Consider the following 20,441-nt stretch of genomic DNA (forward strand, 5'->3'; position numbering starts at 1 on the left):
TACAGAGTAAAGATTACATACATTCATCTCTTTGCCAAAAAAATTGCTTATACTGGCAAAGTCAGTGTGACCTCACATTTTCTTCATATTTTTCCATGGAGTGTGCAGAGGGAAAAAACTTCCCTGTTAGAATGCAACCTGATGTTTTGTAAGTGCTGTCCCAATAGAAGCAACACTTAGAATAGAGTGGCCTAAAAATGTTTGGGCATCATTAACAGATTGACACTGTCACCATGGACCCAACAAATCAAGATATTAAACAGCACAGTTTTGTGCTCTAAGAACATTTAAATGTCTCGAGCTGCAAGTGTTTGGTTTGTACATCTAATGAGCTCATCCCATGAAACAGACTTGAACTGGAGTTTGAAAAGTAACAGGGAACATCTGGAGGAAAAGTCTCCAGAAGGGACAAGCAGGCAGACTTCAGTTTTAGGAAAGGAAAAGTGCATGGGGAACTTACAAGGTCCTAGAGTTACAAACCATCCTAAAATTGTACAGTACAAGACATTGTACCCATGAGCTGGGTAACAGCTGAGTATGAGTTCCAGCTGCCAGATAAGAGCAAACTGGTGTGGCAGAGGTTTTACTTTGCAAATAGTCTGCATTTGCTTATCTTCTATTTTTCAGTCATGGCCTTGAAATCAAAAAGAAGACGCTTTTTGTCCTCTAACCCTCTTGGGGAAACTCGGTTCCAAGCTGAGCAAAAAAAATAAAAAAAAAAATTATCAAGCTCTACTTGTTTGTTTGTTTGGAGTTTTTCCCCCTGTGGTGAGAACAGCACAGATTTCATGGTATTTTTCTAAATTATCTTGGTTTCCATGATTTTTTCTAATAAAAATAGAAATCTACATTTTCAAGTGTCAACAATTTTCTGTTTCTGTTCCAATGCAGAGAATTTTGACTTATAACAACTTTTAATTTTTAAATTTCATTGTCATTTAAATTCTGAAATCTGAAACAGTATGCTTGACCTAATATCTGCTCTTCCCTAGAGCTGCTGATGAACTGACATAGTCATGCAACTCTATTTCCTTTAAATAGCAATTTCTCCTCCATATCAAGTTTCCACAGCTATTTCCTCCAGCTTTACCTTTCTGAGTTGATTATTTTATTTTCCAACTGTCAAAGTTTCTTCCCTGTTGAAATCCATACTAAGGGCTAGTTATTTGCTTTCATTTTGCAAGCATTAAATTGTTTGAATGGAATATGGAAAAGAATCTGGTCTTGGTGAGATATCAATAGATTAATTAATTTCCTGGACTATAGTTTTGAATCCTCAGTTCCAATGGCGTATCTAGGAGTTGCCAGTCTAGAGGATGGCAACCAAGATGGTCAGAGACCAAAAGGAGAAGACACACTGAGGGAGCTGGGCTTTGTTAGTCTGACAAAGAGGTTAACAGGTGATCTACTATAAGGCCACTCTTCCCAGTGGTAGCAGAGGGTATACAATGGGCAGCAGCCACAAAAATAGAGTTGGGGAAGTTCAGTCTGAACATCAGAAAGACAACTTCTTTACTAGAAGAGAAAGGCATCACTGAGACAGACCATCCAGGAGGCTCTGAATTCTCCATCCTTTTCCATTGCATTAAGACCCCCAGGAAGCACAAACAATCAGTATTACTGGCAGACTGTGAATGCACACCTTGCCAAAACCACACATAGAATACGCCTGTAAACTGAAATGACCAACAAGATGTCCTCATCAGCTGAGTTCTGCGTTGTGCTACCTAAAGTCTGGTTCTGGCTCAGGGAATAAAAGCTAATCTATTTGTTAAAAGGTACATTTAGTGCAGGCAAAAGAATTCTGTTGTTCTAATCCATCCTCTCTTCTGTCTTAAGAATGGCCAAAAAAGCTATTTGGCAGCTAAATATTATTTTATCTGATAACAGGAATCCTACCAGAAGTCTGATTTTGTAGCTGGAAGATTTTGAGATAACAGAAGGAAAGAGACTCTGCTGCTACTGCTACTGCTACTTTAATGGTCCCTTTGGAACACATGGCACACATGGCTTCATCCAAAAAAACATAGTTGCCATTTAATACAGTGTTGTATCATATCAAAGCCACCTCAAGACTCTCGATGATGAGCAGTCTTTGCATTGCTACATCCCTGTGGTTAAGTAAAAAACAGATGGAGCCTACAACTTATCTGAATAAACAGCAGCATTTCCAGATACAGAGTCCTATCATGAAAGGATATTTTTGTACTAAGCATGGCATATTTTGGTAACTGTAGCTTACAGTATTTTATGAGATCTGTCAGACAGAGAATGCACTTGGAAGACATATAGGTCAGCAATATCCCTAGGGCCAACAGAAGATACCAGACTCCTGCATACTTTAGGAGGACCTGACACTAATTCAGAGTCTGATTGCAGAACATTATGATCCTGCTTGAAATGATATATGTTGTCTTAGCCTTTGCCAGGCAAAATCATGGCAAGAGTTTCTTGTAGCATCTGAAGCGAGTTAGTTCTGTGTGCTCAGAGGGACCAGTAAATTAGCATTTGTACACTTGAAACAAAGGCATCTACATCAATACCTGCCACACTGGTCACCTGATCTGAATATGGTCTGGCCACACTTCTGTGAGGGAAGCAGCTTTTCTTCACAGAATCATGGAATGCAAATGTTCAACCAGAATCTGGTAGTGCCTGAGGCTTTTTCTAGGTAACCAAATCAGGAAAGCACTGAAACTCAGAGTAGGAGAGGGGTATCATCAGACTGGATCATACACCAAGCAGGGGGAAAGAATAATGGCAATACTGCAATTCTAAGTACCAGCAATGCCAAACTCTATCCACTTCATTGCTGTGTTGTGTTTGCAAGGCCAAGTCTTTCACCTTGGTCTCCACCATAGCTCAGCTCAGTTTGTGATACTTGCACGTCTCTTTTGTGAAAAATTCAGCTGATATGATGCACAGTGAGATCTCTGAGAAAGAACAGATTAACTTCCGAAGACCAAATGAACTAGTATTTAAATTAAGGAAAGGAAAAATAAGTTGAAGACAATAGGATACATCCAGACAGCAACAAATTGAACTGATGTTCTGAAAAAGTACCAGGCGTCTAGAAATCTCTGAAAACTCACATAGTCAGAAGACAAACCACAAAACCTCTCTGTGAGTTAAAGTCATATTACATGGTAAAGGCAGGGTGAAGGATGAACCACAAACATGAGATAACTGGTGTCCCCATGTTATCACAAAGAGGAAAAAGGAACTGAACACCTTATACCGGTTTCCTCATCAAACTTTTTGAGCATCTGATTGAGAAGTGGACACAGTCTGTATGGGGCATCAAGACCACCAAAGACCCCCAAAACCCTCTGACTCATTTCCATAAAGGTCTAGAAAAACAGACTGTGCATGATAACTAATTTACACAGAAAGTGAGAAACTTAACTCCAGGGCAGGGAAAACTTATCTATAAAATGGTACTCCCATGAAGCAGAGGCATGCGTTCTCCTCAGAACCCTGGGCATCCCAGCAATAAGACTCTTCCTTTCTCTCTTTCTCATCCTCTTTAATCCATATCTCTCTCTTTCTCCCTTCCCTTTCACCCTACCCCTTTATCCAAAACCCACTGCCATGTGTTTATTCTGGGAGAACAGAGACTTAGTTATATCAATTTCCAGGCCAAGTGTGTAATTTACTAATAAAAATTTGTGAACTTCCGTGGACCCTCTAACTTTTGTCATTCCTTTCAACCATGAGCATCTAAAAATCTCGGGTGCTTAATTCTCCTTAAGGGTGGGATGCCACAGAAGTCCCTTCTGCCTCTCTTTCAAGATCCTAGACAGTATTCCCTTGACATTTCTCTTGAGTGCTTTAAACTGAATCACACAAATAGATACATATCCAAACAATCTTCAGTTCAGGGATCTGAAGGAAAGTATAAAATGCTACACAGCACAGAGCAGATGCTGCTTTAAATCACATCCTCAAGGAACCGAAGTATTGAATTCCCTGGAGAGACATTATCTTCCTAATCTGTTTTCTTCCTAAAGCTGATATCAAGCTTTTAGCCATATCACAGGTTACCAATGTCAAACAACTGCCTTTTAAAATCCCCCCAGAAGGTTTTGTCCCTGTACTTTAGAATGTACCAAAAAGGTTCTTAAAAAGGAAATCCGAAGTCCTTTGTAGCAGAGTGATACCTGATGTCTAAAAAGAGAAGCAAGCATCTGAATGCTAAGCACACACTTCTGAGCATTTTTGCTTATGACTTAGAAAGCAAAATCCAAAAAACAAGAACAGAGAGACATGCAGAAACAGACTAAGAACTTTTAAATGAAATCAGTAAATTCAATAGAAATGTAACTGCAAGCTCTGCATGAGTTCAAATGTACAGAAACTGATTGGAAGGGAGTCTGTGCCCATGCACATCACGTAGGCAACAAGCCAGAAACATGGTGATCCATAAGCTAGAGAAATTATGAATTGCTGTAAGCTCATATTAGAAGTTAAACTGAGATCAGCACAAGCGACTTTGCCAATTTTATGGTGAGATAATTTAGCAGGAGTGTGGTGATTAGCTAGAGGCCTCCTTTTCCCAAGCTTTGCTGAGCTTATCTGCCTAAATCCCTGGAACAAGCCCAGCCTATCTGAAGAAATTTACTAGCTCAACATGTGGAGCAGCAACACTGCTTGCCAAACCATGTACACAATGACCCTTTGCAAAAATTATATTGGAGACCATCATTGGCCTGAGGCTATGAGAATGGAAAAGAACAGTAAACAAATCTGTAATTTGTTAACTTTTCTAGATGATAGTTGAGACACTGAGGTAGATCAGAGTACAGGTTTTGTAAGCAGAAAAGAAGAGACGGCAAATTGAGGATACTCAATGTACTTATCACCAGATGTATCAGATCCAGGACACTCCTGAGTTTTGTATGAACCGTTAGAAGTGACAAGCCTCCACAAGTTGTTTGTGGTCTACCAAAAAGGAGAATGTTGTAAAGAAGCATCCTTTTCCTTTGATATCTGGGAAACTGAGATCTAGTGATACTCTTACCCAGCTCCCCAACTCAGGCTTGGTGATAGACAGGTGTGAAATGCCATACAGTACCTGAACATAAGGGATATGCAAAAGGACATCAGAATCCACAGACTGAATACCGTCTAGTATGAAACTAATCCCTTAAAGTTGGCACCTATCTGAGACAAGAAAGTTCTCCATAACAGATTTAAACCTATCTGGGGATCATGCTACAAATCAACACCAGCACTGTAATTCCAAAGAGAGCATCTAATAAGACATGTAAAACCATGAACTGTTTTTACATATTATTAATCTTCTTAATGCTGTCATTAACTTCATGTAAGCTGCAGGCCCAAACACAAACAAACCTTTCATTTCTTAAGAAAGGAAAAGAAAATTCTGCTTTCAAGACAAGTCTATCAGGAGGGTAAAGTTTTGGGGCACATAGCTATTTGAGGGTCAATTCATCCTATTAAAGGTGAATTTAGAAACTACTCAGTTCTTACATAACTGTGAGGATATCAGACCAGCTTTCCTCCAGAAAAGGCAAGAATCCCCTAGACCAGGTTGCTCAGAGTCCCATCCAGCCTGGTCTTGAACATTTCCAGGGATGGGGCATCCACAATTGCTCTGGGCAACCTGTGTCACTGCACACCTCGCAGTAAAAGATTTCTTCCTAATATCTGACCTAATTCTCTCCTCTTCTGATTTAAAAAACTGTTACCTTTGTCCTATCACTATCTGCCCATGTAAAAAGTCACTGTTCTTTTTTATAAGCTGCTTTTATAAGTACGGGAAGGTCATAATGACTCCTCCTTGGAGCCTTCCCTTTTCCAGGCTGAACAACCCCAGCTCTTTCAGCTTGTCACTGGAAAGACGTAGATGGAGAGAGGAGGAGAGTAAATCGGTTTTGACTGGGACCTGGAGGTGCCCATATAGTAAGACACAGTTACAAATAAGACTGCTAAAAGGAACCAATGGAAGCAGCTTGTTTTTGACAGCAGCTCCTTAAGAGAAGTTCCTTTTCTAACGTAGACCACATAGCCACACTGTTATTGCACATGTATGCATCTTGTTCACTTCTCATAGTCACTGCAAAGGATAAATGACAGGCAGAGCAGCATCATTGAAATAGCAATGCCTTAAAAGAATATTTATGCTAATGAAAGATGATTTGCACAGTCAAATTAATTTGAACTAGTCAACAAATAAAACCACTGGCAGTCAAATGTTTATGGACTTCAAAAATTTCCTGGAGCAAGTCCCCAGCTCACTGTGTAGTGCTGTAGAAGATTGCAAGTTTGGTTATAAGCCTTTACTACATTTGTGAGACACTCAGTAGTACATCAATGGAATCTTTGGCACTGATGAAATGATATGTAAAAAACCTCACTCCTCAGCTTCTCTGAGCAACGAGCTGTGCTCAGAGTTGCTGGGTGCAAACCCTGGGCCCCTCTCTGATGACAGCTGAGGGGGTCGTTGCACTGACCACACAGGAGACTCGATTACTCCAGCTAAAATGCCTAACTTTGAGGCAGCTTAAGGGAGAGAAGGTAAACGCTATATTGGAAGACTAGAGCATGACTTTGCTGTTTGAACTCAGCTTTTAGCCTCTCTGTGTCTGCAGAACAGGGATGGTAACACTTCTTTGGCTACAAGAAACAAACCTTGAAGACTGTGAACTGCCCAGACCATGGAGGAACATGCAATTGCCATCAAGGGAGATGGCAGCCAGGGAATAAGGGCAAGAGAGATCCCAAGAGAGCTCCCCTATGAAGATATCAGTAGGAAAAGGGAGAGATAGGAATACTAGAGCTGTTTAAAGGACTATACATCCAGGGATTTCCTGGTGCCGTGCCTGGGAAGAAAAAAATTTCTATCTATGCATCCATAGAAAAATCAGTATTCAGCTTGTAGCATATGATTTTTCTGAATATGACTTTCAGATGTGTCTGGGGGAGTTCAAATATGGTGGAACACCACAGCTGAGCACCTTGAAACTATCTACTTTAGACAAAAAGAAAAGGTTTCTCCATTTTGTTCTGATAAGAGGAACAATGATCTGGCAGTCAGCATATTCCTCAGGCTGGATATACTTGTAGCTTCAATAGCAGAGAGGTTTCATCCAGGGTGGCACAGCCAGATGCAGCCAGGTCCTCATCGATAGGTGTGATGCCACCATGCCATCAATTCAAGCAGAATGAAAACAGACTCAGCACCAGAATTAAAACAATAACAGATGAAGATTTTGTTATGGTATGAAAGGCTGAAATACCCTGGTATGTAATTTATGCTAAGCTGAGTTCTCATCTCATACGCTAAAATTTTTTTTACTGAGAATTCTGGTAAATTGGTTTTCTGCTGGTGCTCTTGCCGGGGAATTTGATAATTAAATTTTAATTACTGGAAATTAAACTTAGAAGGTGTAATTTTCCCTCCACAAACACAACACTAGAAAGTGGGGGTTGTAAAGGAGAGAAGTTTTCTCACCAAAGGCACAAGGAAATCCTGTTCTTTTTGAGTAAAGTGGTAAATCACAGCAGGATGTGAAATGCGTGGGGATGTGCAAAAAGAAGAGGAAAAAAAGGATACTCTGGACAGAAGCAAGAGGGGAAATTTTCTTTCAGAAGACAAACTAGTGATGCTGAAACAACACAACTGCAAGAATTGAAGGGTTAAACCGTCTGTTTACAGAGCCATCCAGTAGAAAACACACAGCTGTATCAACAGGAAACTGGAATTTGGAGTCAGAAGAGCATTTTTAAACTTGTCCTTTTCTTTCTCAAATCTACCAAGGAGATTAACAGTAAAGATTTAACACACACACAAAAAGAAAGACCTGAACTGCGCAAACTCTTCAGCAGCAAAGCACAGAGAGGGGAGAGAGCGGGTTCCAGTGAGCTGGCACAGCTCTTATCAGCAACAACATCCACCTTCCAGGCCACTGCGAAGACATAAAGCCTATTCAAGGTTCAAGGAAGTCTCACACGATGGGAATTTGTTGGCATGGGGCTGACTGACAGGCACTTAGGTCAAGCTGAGCCAGAAGCAGCCAAATTTCTGTGGCCTTTGTGACTATCCATCTCCTTGCATACACCCCAACATTTCTCCTGGTCTCCAGGACACTTTTCTCCTATTTCCCCTACTCTTCTTGGTTGAATAGCCTTAAGAAGTTATAATTTCAATTTCCTATTTCTTCATTTCCTTAGCCCAGGTCCCAGCCTCAGAGGAGGTCCAAATCTCATTGGTTTCAACTTGAATTCAGACACAAAGTAGAGAAAAATAAAGAGGTATTAGAACACTGGTGTGGACCTGTATCTGACCCCACACAAAGTTCACATTAGCTTTCCAAGAAAACAGTTGAATCCAGCATTCTAATTGTAATACAAAAGGACTTTTCTTCCTCCCCCACCTTTGTTTCTATAGAACTATAAAAATGACAGGAAATGCATTTGCCTTTGTCAGAAGGTGAGCAAAAAAGTGTGAATTTTGTTACTCGTGTGTCATTTGGGGTATCCTTTCTACTCAGACTGTTTTATTAGGAAAAGCAAACCACAGATACACATGCAAGAAAGCTTTTTATGAAGAGACTGATACAAAATGAAAAGGAATAACATTTTATTTTTCCAAATACACTCATATTGTAAGACAACAACTAGTAATTTCAAGTCTGCTACAAACTGCACTGAGGTTGAGGAGAATTTAAGGCTAGCTCTTGAGGACCAGGGTCTCACACCCCATGTTCACAGAACGCACAACCATGAACTCCCCAAATCAGGAGGGAAAACAGATACTGCCTGTTTCTTAGCAGCTTTTCAGTGGCTTTTCAGAGAGGAGGCTTGGGGTCTGCATTTACTCTGCTACATTTTTGCCTTATTCTTAATCTTTAAGAGGGATTTAGATCTATATCCTGTTTCTTTGGGGTTTTTTTTCAGGTGATTATCTAGTTCAGGGTAAATGTTGATCTGTCAAAATATTAAGAGATTTAAGAGTACCAGAAAGCATGAGGGTTTCAACAGGCAGAGGCTGAAAATGCAGGGCAACTGTTAGGAGGCAGCAGGTATGTTCATAATATTAAGATCATTTAGAAAGACTACTACTCAAATACCTCAGACAGATTTATTCAACATTCATGAGAAGGGAAAAAAGAATGGTTTCATTCCAAAATAGTGATTCTTCAGCACTGAACCAAGGAAGTTCCCATCAACAGATGCTCTGAGATCTCTGCAGCTCAAATTTATGAGACGTTTCTTTTTAATAGTTTGGCTACTTGATAGCATTCTTTAAAGAAAACCTTTAATTCAGATTCAAAATTTTCACCTTGATGTTCTCTCACATTTGTAAAGTTTCCTTACTATTTCATGGTCAATTTCTCTACATCTGGTCTGTCTTGGTCTGGATTTCCATGGAGCTCACATTCAAAATTCTACAGACCTGGCACAGGAAAGTTCCTTCTTTCGGCCACTATCTCATGGCTAGGAAAGGAATTCTTTCCCTTTCTGAAAATCAGCAGTATTTGGCTGAGAATATTTGGCTTGGGAGACTTGAATAAAGCTGGTTAAGCCCTCATGCAAGTTCAGAGGGCCATTGTGACACAGCTCTGCAGCAGGCTTTTGCCCATCTCCTACCCTGGAGCCCCATGTCAAAGTAAGGCCACCTGATGCTGTGGGTGCCCAGGCACTGAGGTCACTAATCTAGATTTAACTGCTGTGGCAGCCCCACAATGCAGCCCTGGGAAGCAGCATGTCCTTGATGCTGATAGGACAACACCCTGGGGTTCCCTCAGCCACGTTTTGGCTGCCCACGGGAGTAGCTGAGCAGAGTAACAGGATGAAGGCCCAGCAGGGTCACAGGGAGAGACAGACAAAGGGAGCTTGGAGAGAAGACCACCATCACTCATGTAAGTCTCCCACAAGAGGCTTGACAGGTGGGCAGATCCAAACAACTTTTCTAAAGGGTATTTGGGTTTTTTAGCAAGAACTGCTGCAGAGGAGCAGTCAGTATAATGATGGCTTCAGCCAGCATCTTGTCCCACGTGTTGTGAAAGAGGAGGAAGGGGTGGTGATGAGTCCCTGAACAGGGGGAACAGGCTGTTCCCAAAGACCTGGCCCAGAAACAGCAAAATGAGCAAATTTGTGTAGTAGGAATGAAGGGGCTCAAAAGAGGAGCCAGCTCTTGAGCTGGCTTGGGCTTTGCACTACAAACGTTATTCCAGACACGCTTGAATCTGAGATCCTGTTTTAATACACAACAGAAAGCCCCAAAAAGCAGCTGTTCCTTCCCCACCACCCCCAACAGAAGCTGACATAACACAAATGGAGAAGAAAGAAAAAAGAGAGAGGCCTGTAGATTAGCCTTTGGCTTTTACAAGATGTTGGGGACTAAACCATTGCCTTTCAATTAAATACAGTGGAAACTACAAGTGAAGAAAAGAGAACATTTCCTGGCACAAATTCATTAAGAAAAAAAAGGAAAGGAGTGAAGCTATTACTATAGAAAAATGATGTGTTGGACTGGAGAATTAATCTCCCTTCTCCTCAAGTCAGTGGAAAGAGAACTGAAATTCAGCCCTTTGGTAAAATAAGATGCCAGAGAGTGAACCTAAAAAACTGGTGCAAGCAGTAAATGTGAGGGCTGATATATTCAGAGGTATCAGATCTCCAAATGGGAATGCACACGTCACTTGCACAAGCAGGTAGAGCATGTCACATTCTGTGTCTAGGAGGAACTCATGGTGGAAAGGAGCACCTTTCACGAGGATGAAATTATTAAATGATCCTGGTTTAATCTGGGGCCCGAGAGATAACGTGACTGTCCCAAAGGCAGACAGGATGTCTGTGGCAGAGCCAGAAATAGCTGTAAGATTTCTTGTTCCTACACTGTAACCATACCGTGATCCCTCCTCCCACACACAGCTAATAAACTAAGTCACTGAGTTCTTACTGGATGCAAAAAAGCAATTACTCTACTGAACCAAGTCTCAGATGCCGTCAGTTCAGCAAGGTCAGTTGCTTGGTGTTTGACTTTCAACCATCACTTGCACCTGATGCCTGCAAAAGGACAGGACTTGTTCACCTCTCCAACAACTTCAAATCCAACACACCAGTGGTGATCAACAGTTTCTGGCTGGATAGATCCATAGAAAGTGATGAAATGGGTGCTTCACTCTTGCTCGCAGGCAGCTACAATGCCTGCTGGGGCCCAGGTCTAAATTGACCAGGTGACAAAAATCCCAAATTCCTCTTTTGTGATGTGGAGACCTGCTGATACTATGAATGGCATAATGTAAACTAAATCAAACTGAATCAGACCAAACCAAACCAAACCAAAAAGAAACCCCAATCTTGCTCGGGACAGGATATTGCTTTCCCATCCAAAAAACCGCGAACCTGGAGAGCGGCAGCATCTCAGCCCTTAAACAGTTAATGCTTCTACATAGAGGAGAACACCAGCTGTGTGTTTTGTCTCCCGGAGGATAAAGATGAATTGCTAATTGTCTGGTTACTGACATTTGAGTCTCCCAAATCCCTGACACGTGAGGGCAGTGTTGGTGTAGAAATGGCTGTGGTGCTCTGCAGCAGCCCTGCACAGCACCCTGCTTCCTCCGAACATCCCCCTGGGCCAAGGCGGCTCCACAGACAGCACTCGTGCCGGAAAAACCACATTTCAGAAACGTATGGGGAGAAGGAGGGAGGTGTTAAGCCAAAATATTTATATCTGCCGAGCTCCCACTGCAGAGGCAGTTTTTCTGTTTCCCCAGTAGGTTATAGGGTGAACAATAAAAACAAGATCAACCCTTTTATAGTCATATAGTCATATGGAAATGAAACAAATTCAATTCTTTAATCATTGCTCTATAAAATGTTACAATTATAGAGGATGCAGAGGATTTAAAGGAATCTCTATTTTGCTGCCATAATATCCACTTACTCCTCTAATCAAATACTACAGCCTCCTCTGGAAATCATTTTAAACTAGCTGGGACAGGGAGAAACAGTTAAAAATGTGACATAAACATCTCCTCAAGTGCAAGCAGACTGCTTGTATGATATATATGGAAAAACTGACACAAACCAAAAAAATACAAGGAGGGTGAGTGAGTATATGCATACATGTATTATATGCATATATATATTATATGCAGTATGTGCATATATGTATTATACGTATATATGTAAATAATACAGAATTAAGTGTATTATCTAAAAAAAGCAGAAGTATCATATTTGAGTCTGAAAATAGGCATGTAATGCATTGTTCCACCACAAACTAGGGAGCCTACCCACCCTGGGTAGCTTTGTTGGACAAGGAATTCAGCAGCCTAAATATGCATGGTCAAACCAACTCTTTGGCCAATCTCAAAGCACTGAGGGAAATTGGTACAGGTTTTGATGCAAAATCTGGAAATATAAGTCAAGCAGCCTCCACAACTCCATTACATATGACCTCTTTGCCAGCCTCATGGAGTGCTGTGTCTCATAGAAATGTTTGTATAAATGTAATTTTAAAAATTACACTTGCACACTTGTCACTCTAGTAAAATGTGAAAATTAATAGTGAATAGTCTCCATAAATGAACTATAGTGTTAAATAGCAGGGATGTCATTGTATATTTAACTATTAAGGTCAAATGTGGAAGAAAAACTCACAGAAAGGAACCAACTTAATTTTCCTTTATTCTCTTACATCAATGTACATCAGCCCACACACAGATGCAGTGGGTATGATCCAGTCTTGTAAGACCAAGATCCAGCAGGAAATACTACCTTCAGCACTTAAAAATAAATCACCTGCTGAATGCCCAAACTACTTAATGGAACCTGGATGTTTTCCTAATTATTGTTTTCCACCTTTCCCCCCCCCCCCCCATAAAAATATAGCCAAAGAGTTTTATAGTGTAATCCACTCGCAGATTCTTAGCACTGGCTGCAGTTTTTGTGGCTTAGTCCTTCCTTGCTAAACAGCTAAAATGACCCAGCTGTTACTCTAAACCCAGGGAATTGGTAGCCTGAGGGCAGCCAAATACATGTGCCAGCCATTTGGAGGAGAACTTAATTCTCCCCATACAGATTTTGATGTCTTTGCCTGTTTATCAGACCAGATACAGAGAGTTCTTTTTGTCACAGACGGTATAAGTTGGTGATCATAAAAGTGAGCAAATAGCCTGCTTGATTATCACATACATCCAGGAATATACAGGTGGATTTCACAAACCAGAAAGAAGAATTTGAAAGTCCAAAAAATGCAGATACAGCGTGACCTCGTGCACTCACAACTATGAGAATCCCAAAGACACCATGTATCAGGCCCGGCAGTGACAATGACACAGGTGATTAGAGCATGATCAGGAGAAGCTATAGGATAGTCATGGCACTTTCTGGGGAATTACCAGCCTCTCTGCAGAGCCCTGGTATATTACTGTCTGCCCAGTCGTTAGTGTTGCCCCCAAAACTGTTTCAGCAAAGACATGCTCCATTTTTTTTCTCTGTATTCTTCCTTTCACAGGCCAAACATATGTACGTGGAGATGTAGAAATTTCAGCAAGAGAAAGAAATAAACCTCCACCCCTCCTGCTGTCACTTGTTACTCAAAAAGTTTCAGTAAGAAATCACAAAACAGGAAAGCAGGATGGTAGTCTGGAAAGCTTGTAGAGCATGGAAGGAACCAAAACTTTTAAGCCACTCAGAAAGCATGAGTTACATTCACAAATTCTAGAAAGGGAAAAGTGCAACTGTTCACATGCAGCTAAAAACAATGCTACTTTTAATAAAAATAATTTAAAAAATGTTTAATAATAATCTCATCTGAGTCATTCAGAACAATTTTGGTCAAAGTTGTGTTCCTGGTGGCAGGTAGCAAATTTCGTGTCAAGTATCCTACAGGATTACAAAGTTGCTTACTACTACTGACTTTAGTGTGTTCTTGCAGATACTGCAAGGGAACAAGGGGTAATGGGTTTAAACTGAAGGTCGATTTATATTAGACATAAGAAAGAAGATTTTTATGAGGGCTGTGTAACACTGGACCAAGTTACCAGAGAGTGGTAGATGCCTCATCCCTGGAAACACTGAAGGTCAGGTTGGATGGGGCTCTGAGCAACCTGACTGTGTCGAAGATGTCCCTGCTCACTGCATGGGGGCTGGACTGTATGACCTCTAAAAGTCCCTTCCAACCCAAACCATTCTATAATTCTATGACTATATATGATATTTCCATGTTTCTAAATCTAATGTAACTAGTAACTCAGTCAAGCTACACAGTTGCAAGCTAGAGATGTAACAACAAAACCAATCCATCTTATCTACCTGGAAGCCTTTCACTGGAGATTATTTCAATATGTTTGGAAGGGAAAGGGTAGGTTTACCTTAAGCTGACTAGAAGGAGTCTGTTTCAGCTCCAAAGGAAAAGGCATAAAATCAGCCAAAGCATTACAGGTATTGTGAGCTCTGTTGGTCTAAGTGTCACTGAAATTCTGGACCAAGTTATCTTTCTATGCCCTCCCATTGCCAAGCATGAGACACTTTTTCTAGGAACTCCAATGAATTTGCAAGGCAAGATCTTAGGAGAAGGTCCTTTTGCAGGGCTGGAATTGCTCCATGACAGCAAAGACCTAACTCTGCAGATGTTCAGCAGCATGATGATCCAGGTGACTCATAGCCCTCCATGGATGAGCCGGCAATTATTTCTGCAAATGCCTCTCAAGTTTCCCTTTGGGCTCATTGCAAGCCATCCTGGAGTTCATGAAACTTGGTCTTCCAACTTGCACATCTCTCGTTTTGTTTATAGGTTAAGCGGAATGACAGACCCAGACTAATAAAACGGAATGTGGGAGCTATTGAGAAAAAGAGGAACTGAGATGACCACACAGTCCTGGAATGTGTTACCAATGCAAGTATTAGAAATTCATTACTCAAGTTGTGTTGCAAAGCTCAGCTTAAGTGTTATCTTCTTCCACAGTTGCTCCTGCCAAAAGGCTCTCCTTTCCTTCCCCATCCACAAGAAGAATTACTTGTAGACAAGAGCCAGCAGTTGGCACCCACAGATGTAAAAATGACTTTTTTCTCTTCTACTTTCCCACACTCAGCCTATATGCAAGGATGACAAGTCAGTGCCCAGCAGCAGTCTATGAGAAGACACAAGGGAAGAAGGACTCCAGAATTTTCACCCAGGACACCAGAACACACATTAGGTTTCAGTATGGATGCAATAAATAACAGAGACACCAGCAGAGGCACATCCCAAAGTTGAGAGAGCACCAGGATGCAGGAGAACCAGTGATCCTCACCCACAACTAGGAAACTCAGAGTAGCACTGGCAAATAATTGCACAGAGTTGCTAAAGCAGCAGAGTCAGAGCCCCTTGGACCTGCAAGACATTTGTAAAAATCAAGCCCTGTGATCTCCTGCCAACCTACAGCAATGGGAGACCGCACACAACTCAGCTCAGGATGCAGCAAACCCTGGGTGGGACAACACGTGGAGAGGGAATGATGGGGAAATTGGGTGCTGTAAGCACAGTTAAAGAAATTTGGTCCAAATTCTGATGTCAGACATCAGAATACAGAAAGAAAACAAATGGGTAGACTTCCTTTGAGCCTCTCACTTCCAAGCCAACAGCTGCCAGTCAGTGTTTCTACTCAATAGAAAGAGAAAATTGTGCTTTTAACATAAGGACCATAAGAATGAGGGTGCTTGACCTATGCTGTAAGAAGGCAAAGGGGGAAACAGGAGGAACAACTTAATCCAGGGTGACTACCTGAACCTCCTGGTGACAGATATGAAAGACTGAGGAAACCTTACCCTGTTTTCTGGCCCATAAAATGAGACATTGGCAGGTTCAATACACAAATGTATCTCCAGCTGAAGCTGTGGGTGTCTGGCTTTTGCCAGGCAACAACTGCCAAGGTTCACATACATGGTATTGTTTCTCGGGTTTATAAACAGCTTCATTTCCACCCATGCATGAGAGCCAGGGCTGTCCAGACAGGAATGCTCAAGACCCCTCTGGGACACTGAGACCATCCAAAAAGAGCAGTTCTCAGTAAGCTGAGCACTGGCAAAATGCTAAAGCAACTCTTAACATCCCAATATGGGAGCCCAGAGCTTCTGAAAAGAGAAGTCAAATGTTCTATGTGGGTGTGGAGGACTTCTGAAATTTTTGAACATTGCCTTTCCATAGTATCCAGGGAAGGCAGGAGAAACTAAACATGCACAAGTCTTTCAAAGGACAGACATCAGTGTCATCATATAAATCTCAAGCTTTTGCTAAAATCCACAGCTGTCACTTGTAAACAATGCCTTTTCCCGAAGAAGCCTCACCTGCAGGCAGGTGGAGTGTGGAAGGGAGGAAGGACAGACAAGGGACACAAACAGGCAGTGGCACAACTGCAAGGAGGGTGAGGAAGCCAATACCTGTCCCCAGCTCTGTTGTGGTTGATGTTGACAAAGAGATTGTTGCACACTGGCAGCTGATGGCTAACAAAGCAAATTCAGATACCAGTAGGAAAAGTTGTGAAAAAAATGCACAAACTCCTGCTTCTCTCAGCAAAAACTTCACAGGTTCATGTTTGTGTACTTAGGAGGCATCTTCATGAGAAACAGACTTGGGTTTGGGCCTCTGGTCCACATGGAACACATTCAGTGCTACCTTCAGGGTGTTGCCTTAGCAATGATTTCATTCTTCAAATGGATGTGTGAGGGGGGACTGCCAAACAAAAGATCAGCTTTGGGAAAGCCCCACGTACAATGCAGCCATACCCACGGGAACTCTGTCTGCCAGCTCCAAGCCTCAGGATGCTAATTTTCATGGCTGGATCTTCAGCTTCTATAACCAGAGCAATTTCAATCGACACCTACAATTTATGTAAGCGTAGGATAAGAGCCCTTCTACAGAGAAGTGTATCCAGACTATCTCTGGTAACCAGCAATAGGGAATGGTGAGAAGGTTAAAGGAACAAGACATAGAAACTTTGAACCTGTGCTGCCTGAGATTATCTGTGCATCATTAGCCATGATAAAAATCTGTAGCCTTCTGAAAAGAAGCACTCAACAGGTAAACCTTAGCTCTCCTCCACTGGAGAGCCACAAGATTTTTCCAGGCGAGAGGGTGTCACCTTTTTTTTCTTTGTTGTTTTTTTGGGGGGGTCTTTTTTTTGTTTTCGTTTCTTTTCTTTATTTTTTCCTTTTTTTTTCTTTTGTTGTTGTTGTTGTTTATGTTTGGTCGGAATGTGGTTTTACCTGGAAGAGCCCAATGAAATGTAATCATTTTTTCCTACTACCAAATCCAAGTATTTTACAAATTAAATCCTTGGCTTTATATCTGTAAATATAAACCTCATAAAAAGAAGGAAAACCCACACATTATGGTTTTTAAACCACTTTCCACACAACCTGAGCTTGGGTCATTATCAGTAACTATCTAGTGAACTACATGCCCACAAAGGAGATGATACCTACATAAAACCATCTTTGAACATCTCTCTCCTCCCTCCCACTCACCAAAGCCAGAAGCCTGGTGTCTGTGTACCATGACTGCCATCACATATAGCAGTCAATATCTGCCTACTAGTTAACATGATGAAGAGCAACACCATTCTTCACTATTTGAGGAAAAGTCTGCAGATTTCCATTCACCCTGTTATCATTTATTTTACATTTTTATATCTACACACCACCCGTTTCTCCACTTCAAATATTTTAGAAACCTCCAATGCTGTTGTTTCTATCTAATGTCCTTTACTAATTTTCTACTAAGTGCAGAATTGTTTTTCTAATCATCATCCTGATTTGGAACATTTTGTCCCATCTGAACAAGTGGTCTCACTTCTTCTGAGTCATCAGGACTTGGGGCTGAAGATTCTGGCTCTGATTCCTCAATGTACAACACTGAAAGGGGTCAACACATCCAGCCTTAAAGTCCTTGCTGCAAAAATGACTCAGGCTCTGAGGAATCTCAGCTTAGTTGACAGGACTTGAGCTCCCATGGTCTCTGCCCTTGTATCTATGAAAAAAAATATTTTAAGAAAAGTTTGAAAACTTATGCCTGAAATTCCAGCTATACTCTGTTATTTTTTCTTTCACAAGCCCATCACCTGTGCAGTTTTGATCTAAAAAACCTCCAAACCATATTGGTAAAACTATTTAAGAACTCAGTAACTGCTTGTATCTTCATGCAGTATTGGGGGATGCTTAACCTGACAGCTGCCTTCTGAAATACCTTTTCAGAAGGCATTCTGAAGGTCTGTCTGACCTTCCCATATTGACTCCTGTGCCTTTCTTTCTGGAATGAGAACATATATATCCCAGATAGTCAACCTTCCTCTTTCCCAGTGGAGCATCATTTTTTTTTCCATAGTTCTTCATATACGTAAAGAGTGACAAGTCCCCAGGGAGACCACAAGGCTTTGCACAATATGCACAGCCACTTGATGCTACCACTCCATGGATGTCTCTGCAGCATTGGAAAGATCTTTATGACTGTTATGAGTATACCAGCAAAGATGAACACTAAGGACAACGAGGTGGGGTAGTGTTAGAGCTTTCCCAGCACCCCTCTGTTATGACTCATGACCTTACTAAAATATTTCAACATTACTGTTCCTTTGGACATCCCTTCTCCCAAAAGTCCTTTAAGTATTGCATAGACAAATACTACCTCCCAGTTGTTCTGTCCCCAGCACCTCTCACCAATCCATGCCACACACTTTTTTCATTTCTATTTCCCCACTCCCTTATGAGTACTGGACAGAAATCTCCCTTTCATCAGCCTATAAACCCTCCACCACACCCCAGTTCAGGTGTGGAGAAGACCCAAAGGAAACCAGTTCATTACTGGGGTAAAGTTGTCCCTACTCAGGAGTTTTTAAGTACAACACCCTGTGGATGTGTTTGGGAGGTGACAGTGTCCCTGAATGCTCCAGGGAGGCACAGCTTCACCTGCTCAATTCAATGGAGAGCTGGAACTGGAACCGTTGGTAGTATTTTGAACTCTTTTTAGATACTCTTTAGACCAAACACGCAGCTAGGGATATCAGGACTGCACTCCCTTCCTCACCCCCCCAGCAGGCACTCACACACATATTTTCATGCTGCAGCAGCTCTTTTTACAAACATCTCTGATACCAAGGGAACCCGGGACAACCACCGTACAATTTACAAGGCTCACACAGATCTCCTCTAGTAGCAGTGTTTGGGGAGTTTGTGGATGACTCCCTCTGTGTGATTTTTTTACTTACTGGACAAAAACCAGCTGCGGTAAGAACCAGCTTCCCTCGGAAAGCCCAAGAGGAACAGTTTGTTTGTTGTTAGTTTTGTGTTGTGGTTGTTTTCCAGAAGAGACCCTGTTGTCAGTCCATCTCAGCATCCACACAGGATTTATCTCTGTTCCATCTGCTCTCGCACAGGTGTGCCTGGTGTGCCACATCACCCGTGCTACTTTCCTGTCTTAAAGCGTTGCTTTATCTCTCAACACGCAAGTCAATCCCTGGTGCCGGCAGCCCTGTTAAGCAAAATCCCCTGAGCAGAGTAGTTGATGTCATCCCACTCAGAGCAGGGGGATGCTCAGACACAGCTTACACGTGTCTGTCTGGTTCAGGGAATTCCCCGGCCTCAAGCTGGGTAGCCGGAAGGGGTCCCTAGGAACCCCTCGCTCTCGGGACTCCCACGAATCCCTGGGTCCAGGGCTGCCTTCGGGAACGCGGGACAGGAGACCGCGGGACAGGATGGGCGCTACCCGCTCCCGTCGGAGCCTCACCCCCTTCCCACGGCAGCTCTCAGTCCAAGAAACTGAGATTCTCTCTCTCCCGAGAATTCCATCGAATCTGCGAGCACGCATCGGGAAAAGCAAAGCAAAACGCCTGCACCTTTGGAAAATGAGCGGCTTCCCCTGACAGGTTTTTCCAAAGAGGATGGGGAAGGAAAGTGGCTGCTGCTGCGTGGAGAGGGCAGCTCCGATAGATCGGGAGGGGGAACAAACCCTTCTGCCTCTCCGGCTTCGGGGCAGACGCAGCAGCTCCTCACCTGCGGGAGTGGCCGCGGCACCTCCCGGCCCCGCTCCCGTCCCCGCCCCGTCCCGGTACCGCCACCGGCTCTGCATCGGCCCTGGCCCATCCCGGGCACCGCCACCCGTCGGGAACCTGCCCTTTCCCCTCCAGCCCGGTCCCCTCACCAGCTTCAGCCTGGCTGCAGGCAGCAGCGGGGGATCTCTTCTTACTTTTGCTCCACGATACAACTAGTAGCAATAAAACAAACAAACAAACAAACAAAAACAACAACAAAAAACCCCCCACCACCAACCAACTAAAAAAGCCAAACAAACAAAAAAGAAAATACACAACCTACAGTTTTCTGTGCAGATCCACCTGGATGTCCAGTAGAACTCAACTCTGACACATTTCTGCACACTTCTCCCCTTTCCTTTCCTTTCCTTTCCTTTCCTTTCCTTTCCTTTCCTTTCC

The 20,441-nt window shown here is 42.4% G+C and overlaps 1 protein-coding gene across 4 annotated transcripts in view; it reads right to left on the reverse strand.

Annotated features, from left to right (window-relative positions):
• The window catches only part of CCN4 (cellular communication network factor 4), a 34,234-nt gene that overhangs the window by 13,306 nt on the left and 487 nt on the right, over positions 1-20,441 (reverse strand). For 2 of the 4 annotated variants that reach the window (XM_027645589.1, XM_027645590.1), the window contains exon 1: positions 7,921-8,181. The exons of 1 other annotated variant lie outside the window; for it this stretch is intronic. In XM_027645589.1, the coding sequence (XP_027501390.1) occupies positions 7,921-7,943 (23 nt within the window). In that variant the 5' untranslated portion in view covers positions 7,944-8,181. Of the gene's footprint in view, positions 1-5,020; positions 5,075-7,920; positions 8,182-14,362; positions 14,373-20,441 lie in introns of those variants that run through there. One more of the 4 variants, XM_027645591.1, reaches the window with a different exon arrangement.

The sequence above is a fragment of the Corapipo altera genome, unplaced genomic scaffold (genome assembly GCF_003945725.1).
Source record: "Corapipo altera isolate COAL_440 unplaced genomic scaffold, ASM394572v1 51, whole genome shotgun sequence".
NCBI classification, from domain to species: Eukaryota; Metazoa; Chordata; class Aves; order Passeriformes; family Pipridae; genus Corapipo; species Corapipo altera.